The sequence below is a fragment of the Bison bison genome, unplaced genomic scaffold (assembly GCF_000754665.1).
Source record: "Bison bison bison isolate TAMUID 2011002044 unplaced genomic scaffold, Bison_UMD1.0 scf7180017864499, whole genome shotgun sequence".
Lineage (NCBI taxonomy): Eukaryota > Metazoa > Chordata > Mammalia > Artiodactyla > Bovidae > Bison > Bison bison.
In genome coordinates, this window is record NW_011495058.1 from 2,125,279 (window position 1) to 2,132,455 (window position 7,177).

Consider the following 7,177-nt stretch of genomic DNA (forward strand, 5'->3'; position numbering starts at 1 on the left):
AAAGGAGATCAATCCTGGGTGTTCTTTGGAAGGACTGATGCTAAAGCTGAAACTCCAGTACTTTGGCCACCTCATGGGAAGAGTTGACTCATTGGAAAAGACTCTGATGCTGAGAGGGATTGGGGGCAGGAGGAGAAGGGGACAACAGAGGATGAGATGGCTGGATGGCATCACCAACTCGATGGACATGAGTTTGGGTGAACTCCGGGAGTTGATGATGGACAGGGAGACCTGGCATGCTGTGATTCATGGGGTCGCAAAGAGTTGGACACGACTGAGACACTGAACTGAACTGAACTGAAGTGGTCAAGCAGGATTTAATCTTAGGCAATCTTGTTCTAGCTGCTAAATACCATTCTTTTCTTCTTGGGAAGGAAAGGCTGAGTTGATTGTTGGCCAAGTGGTACAAGGATAGATAGGGTGTTTTGTGTGTGTGTGTGTATGTGTGTATGTATTTAAAATTACATGATCCAGTTTGAATCTCTGATGATGATATTTTAATAATCATGTTACTAACACTTTATCCTTAAAACTGTAAATAAACATATGTCATTGTTATTAAATAGCATTCATTCATCTTTCTGACAGGTGACTTAATGAAAATACAAAATTCTGAATTGAGGATTCAAATTTGTAAGTGTATTATTGACTTTTATCATGCAGAACCACCAAAAAAGCATATTACAGGTAAAGTTTTCAATACTGTTTCAGTAATAACTTGTGTCTTTATAAAACAGAACATTCTCATTTCTCTTTGAACTTGTAAAGACAGAGCGGGGATCATAAATGCAACACATCAAAAACAGTCTTTTTTGGCAGTCTCAAGCTCTTCAGTCATTTTAAACAAAAAAATTATGTTTTTCTCAACTTTAGATATTCTGATGTTAAATATTTATAACAGAATTTTTAAGGTTAAACCCAAACTAGTTTAATTATAATTATTACTATTAATGTAATTTAATACTGTTGATAATATTATTATTTTCTAACATTTATAATGTTAGATCCCCAAAGCTAATACCATTCTCCACCACTTCTGGAAAAAGAATTCTGCATGTTACAGCTAAGGGATCTTAATATATAATGATAAAATGAGTCACACTGAAATGGGTAGTATCAAGACAGGGGGCACTTGCAATATGGAGGATATAATGTTACTTTAGGATATATTTCCTACCTTCATAGTTTCCATAATTTATAATCAGTTTAGGAAAGGAGAGAAGATATAAAATACATTTTAAAGTTCTCTTTTCCTTAAGATAGGTGAAAATAAGACTCTGGTAGGAAAAAAAGATTACTTAGAATAGGGGAAAATGGGAAGACATCTGAAGTGAAGAAATGAGTAGAGAGATTATTAACTCTCAGATTCGAGATATCAATGAGATAAACAGGAGGAAGTGTTTGATAGATAGTAGACACTGCATACTAATGGAAATACAGGTTTGGAATTCACCCAAATAGAGATGAAAATTGAAACCATCTGGATGCTTGAATTTTTCCCAGGAGATAAAACACATACATGGGAAAGAACCAAGAATAACAGTATGGAGAGGGCCCATACTGAGATCCAGGGGGAAATAAACGATCCAAAGAAATTGGCAGTGACAGAAGGTTCAAAGTGGAGGATGAAAAGCAAAAGATCGTCATGTCTTGTATGCCAGTGAATAAAATATTTGATGAAGGAAGTAGTAGTCCTAATGTCAAATACTGTAGAGGCTTCTGTAATTGAAGAGTCAAAGTACCAATTGATGTGATATCTGGAAAACTCTAGTACATCTTTGGTGGAACTATTGCCATAAATAGAACAGATACAAGACCAAAGAATGAAAGGATTGTGAGAATAGAGGCAGTAAATGCAGACTTATATATTAAGATCAGATGGAGAAGAAAAAGAAGGAAGATGGAGAACAACTCAACTGGTAGCAAAATCAAAGAAGATATTTGGTTTCATTCATAATTTTTTGGATAGGGGAAAACTTCTTTTTCCCCTATAGGCAGAGAAACAAGAAGCTAGTATGTGGAAAATGAGAGGAAGAAATTCCCAAAGCATGAGAGGATGGAATTAAGAGTACAAGCATAAGGTTAACCTAGGCAATATATACACTGTCTTTTTAAGATAGAAAAAAAAGGAAACAAATGATGTATAAGATAAGACAGAGGAGTTAAGGTACAGAAAAGTGAGGCTGATCTTAATTTAACCAGGCTCTGAATATTGGAAACCTTAGGCAGTGCTCTCAGTAGCTGTCACACAGTTGGTTTCAGGTGATGGCATGGCTGGATATCTGGGACCACAGCTGAGAAGTCATCAGTAGGGCAATTGTATGAGACATATCCCTGGGGACAGGAATCAGGTTCATGAGCCTTAATATTACAATATCCTTCTATATAAATGTAAACTAAATATATAAAGATACAGTAAGCATGAAGTACAGGCATGCAACCATGCTATTATGCAAATAAAACCATGATTTGGGAAAATATTTTATAGAATGAGAAAAGGCTTACAATAAAATGTTTAGCGGCTACAATTGAACATAAAATTCTACATACAGTGTATTGTTAAAATTATATGATACATTAAAAATATCAGTACTGTAAGAAATATACCAGAATGTTAAGGTTGTTATCTCTGAATGATGAAATTATGCAACTTTTGGTTTCCTCTTTATACTTTTTATATACCTAAAGTGAGTAGCTAGGGCATACCATAGAGAACCCATCATAGCAAAGGACAGGGCCATGTCCGGGGCTAAAGATCAAATGCATAAAGATGAAATAACAGATGTCTCAGAACCATGGCAAAGAATCTAGTTGGTCTCAAAAGTCAAGAAATCAGGGAGGTAAGATAGTATATCACTACGAGAGAAAATAGCTGCATCTCAAGTAAGCAGGTACCCTCTGCTGTGTATTTAATCTCTCTTGAGTTGAGAGATTGTTGGGCAACCACCTGTGCAGCTGTGTCAAAGGAGAGGTGGTGGTGTTGCTCATGGGGGCTATTATCACCAAGAATCATACTTCCTTAAAATACCATTACATTTCACTAGCATTTATCAGAATAGCATTATATTTTCATTGCCAAATTACATCACCAAATTGCATAATTGTGGTTCCTTGAAAGCACTAAAGTCGTGAATTGACTTGAATATGAATACATTTAGTATCTGTAATTGTGCCATTTTCATTTATGGAAAAGTATATCTAGAGACAAGAAATAATGTTCATTTTAGCATTTAAGATATGTCTCTAAAACTGTGGTCCTATTTCAAATTCTACACTAGGGATCAGCAAACTATGGATCCTGAGCCAAAACCAGCCCTCTGTAAATAAACTTTTATTGGAACACAGCCATGCCCACTTATTTTTATACAGTTTATGCCTGCTTTCGTGCTATGGTAGCAGTGTTGAATATTTGAAAGAGAAACCTTATAGGCTACAAAACCTAAGATACTTATTACCTGGCCTATTATAGAGTAAATTTGCCTGCCCCATGCTATCCCATTTTAAAATGCCATATCAGTTCAGTTCCGTTGCTCAGTTGTTTCCGACCCTTTGCCATATACTTTAAAAAAATTTTTGTTGTTGTTGTTGCTGTTTAGTGATAAATTACTCATTTGTTTGTTTAATGTAGATGATTTCTATGTGAAATAATTGCACATATTATTCACTAATTGTTGTTAGGTTACCAGCAGGCTAGTTCCTCATATAAGATTAAAATGGCTGAAGTTGGAGAACTGGCAAAAACAATGATCCAGTCATTGGAGTTGCTTGAAAATCAACTTGTTGAGAAACTTTGGGTACTTAAAGCTCTGCAGCATCTCTCAACTTCTGGTTTGTATATTATGTACATAACTGAACACTTCATTCTCAACTATTTTTGTTTTTATCTAATAATGTCGAGTCTATAAAACAATTTTAGAATTTATTTTCAGAAGTTAATTGTACTTTAATGGTGAAAGCACAAGCAGCCAGTGGAATCTGTGCTCACCTCAATGACCCAGATCCCTCTGGACAACTTTTATTTCGTTCATCTGAAATACTTTGGAACTTACTGGAAAAATCTTCAAAAGAAGAAATCATACAACAGCTTAGTAACTTGAAATGTTTGCTGTAAGTATATGGAGTTAGATAGGAATGTTTTTAGCCTTAAAATGATAGCTGGTGACATAACTAAACTCTGTTTAAATTTGTGTTCAATTAGGTTTTTGATTCATGTGATAGCTATGTTTCAGGACTTTTTTTTGTACCATGGTATAAATGTATTTGCATAATAACAAGTCTTTTCTTTCTATGTGGAAGACATTTAAAGTAGTTTGTTAACAAAAGTAAATTGTGTCCTTGAGTATATATAAAGTAAAATTAGATATTTAAAAGGACTCTCTCATTTGTTCATTTAGTAAACCTATTTTTGAGTATTTACTCTCTTCTAGATATTGCAGTAAGAATTAGCAATAAAATGAGTGAGACTTATTCATTTATTTATCAAATAATTACTGTCTGCTCTGTACCAAGTTCAGTACTAGGCTGTGGAAGTACAACTGGAAACAGTATAGAGATGGTCTCTATACTGCCATGGCTTTCATGGCACTTGTATTACGTTAAGAGAGACAAGTAAATAGGCAACTAAAAGAGAGCATACTAAACATTATGAAAGAGAATTGTTGCAAGGTCCTTCATGTTCTCCAGAAGAGGGTAGATCAGTACATTTTTGTTTGCAAGTGACTGAACCCCTAACTCAACTGATTTAAACCAAATAGGAAATTTATGAGTTCATGTAACTACAGAGTCAAGGATAAAACTGATTTCATGTGCAGCTGTATTCAAGGCTCAGCAAATATCAGGACTTGAGCCGGCTTCATCTCTCTTCACTGTTTTCCACTGTGTTGGCTTAAGTCTCAAGATCCATATGGTTAGACCCAAGAAGTCTAGAATCACATCATCACAACCCCAAACCAAGCAGAAGAGAAGACTTCCTGTTCCAAAAGCTCAAAGAAAACTTTTCTGAGTTCCTGCTAACCTGGTGCTGACCATATGCCCATTCCAGAGTGAATTACTAGTGACAGAAAGAAGGAATGCTCTAACTAGCTTCCTTTTAGTTAAAGGCAGCATCACAAGAAACAAAAGTGGGGAAAGAGTGACGGCCTAAATAAAAATAAGGATACTGTTATCATAAGAAGAGCAAGCAGGTCCTAGAAGATAAAGTGACAAATGCCCGTTGTACAGGGAACCTAACCCGTATTTGGAGAGTTAATGAACACTTCATAACAAACCCTAATCTGGTATCTGAATGCTAAATGTGAGTTAGCAACACAAGAGTTTTGCATGTAGAGAGCATCCTAGACAGAGGAAGAGAAGGGAAAGCAGAATTTAGCAAAATTGAAAAATTTAAAGAAATTCAATATAGTAAGAGAGAAAATACAGGGTAGAATGGTGAAAGATGAAGCTAACGATGTTAGCAGAGATCATAGCATGGAAGGCCTGATAAGCCGTGGTAAAGAGGTAGGACTTTATCCTGAGAACAAAGGAAAAAGCCTTTAAGTAATTTTAGAAAGAAGAATGATGTAACTGAATCTTTATTTTAGAAAAGTCACTTTGACCACCATGTATAGACTCGATTGAGAGATTCTTATTTGCTCCCTCAGTGAATTACAGGTAGATTTGGAAAGAGAAAAGATTAGAAATATTTTGAAATGAATAAAAAAGGGAGATTTTGGTGGGAAATACTTGAGTATTTCCATAGAAATATAGCTTTAAAGATATGATTTTATTTTTTAGGGCTTTGAAGGAAGTATTTAAAAATCTGTTTATAAGAGGCGTTAGTCATTATGATCGTCAGCTTAGAAACGACATATTAGTGATCACAACAATTATATCTCAAAATCCTGGGGCACCAATGATTGTAAGTATAAATCAAATTGCATTTTAATTTTAATTGTGGAAGCGGTGGGTGTAGGGGGCAGGAAGGAGTCCTAAACGGTGTTGTAACATTTATGTGAAAGTGAAAGTCATTCAGTCATGTCCGACTCTTTGAGTGACCCCATGGACTGTCCATGAAATTCTCTAGGCCAGAATACTGGAGTGAGTGGCCTTTCCCTTCTCCAGGGGATCTTCCCAATATTTATGTACTTTGTTGTAAATACCAGGTTATGTCATTATGGTCACCAGTATACTTGCGGTCTGCCAATTCTTCTTTGCATCCCTTTGGACAGCTGAGATCTTCCTCATGTACTCAATATTTACTATTCATGATGTTTTTCATCTCTTCCTGATGATATGAGTTTCTAACTGTTATCATTCCTTTCACCCAAAGAACTTCCTTCACCATTCCTTGTGATGCAGATCTGCTGACTGCTAGCAACAAATTTTCTTAGTTTCTTGTATCTTAGAATAGCTTTAATTAACTTTAATTCTTGACATCTGTGTTCACAAAATACGGAATTCTAGATGCAATTTTTCTTCTGTTTTAGCACTTTAAAGATATCGTTCCACTGTCTTCTGGCCTCCATTGTTTTCTATGAGAAGCAGTCATTATTTCAAATTGCTGTTCTATGTAAAATGCATCACTTTGTCCTCTGTTTTCAAGATTTTCACTCTGTTTTTGGTTTTCAGCAGTTTTACTATAATGTGCCAAGATATTATTTTTTCTCTGTATTTGCCCTGATTGAGATTCATAGATCTTCCTGAATATGTTATTGTTGTTCAGTGTCTGACTCTGCGACCCCATGGACTGCAGCACGCCAGGCTTCCCTGTCCTTCACCATCTCCTGGAGTTTGCCCAAACTCATGTCCATTCAGTTGGTGATGCCCTCCAACCATCTTATCCTCTGTCATCCCCTGCTCCTCCTGCCTTCAATCTTTCCCAGCATCAGTCTTTTCCAATGAGATGGCTCCTGGCATCAGGTGGCCAAAGTATTGGAGCTTCAGCTTCAGCATCAATTCTTCCAATGAATATTCGGTATTGATTTCCTTTAAATTTACTTATTAACTTTGATTTAAATTTGCTGAATATGTAAATTTAAGGAAAAACCAGTGATTCAATGGCTCAGATGCTAAAGAATCTGCCTGCCATGCAGAAGACCCAGGTTCAATCTCTGGTTGGGAAGATCCCCTGGAGAAGAGAATGGCTACCCATTCTAGTATTCTTGCCTGGAGAATTCCATGAACAGAGGAGCCTGGGGGA

At 35.9% G+C, this 7,177-nt stretch overlaps 1 protein-coding gene across 1 annotated transcript in view; it reads left to right on the forward strand.

Moving 5' to 3' along the window:
* CFAP69 (cilia and flagella associated protein 69) overlaps positions 1-7,177 on the forward strand; it is a 62,165-nt gene that overhangs the window by 19,990 nt on the left and 34,998 nt on the right. The window contains exons 6-9 of the mRNA XM_010829006.1: positions 589-687; positions 3,679-3,828; positions 3,930-4,107; positions 5,773-5,896. Of these exons, the coding sequence (XP_010827308.1) occupies positions 589-687; positions 3,679-3,828; positions 3,930-4,107; positions 5,773-5,896 (551 nt within the window). The remainder of the gene's footprint in view (positions 1-588; positions 688-3,678; positions 3,829-3,929; positions 4,108-5,772; positions 5,897-7,177) is intronic.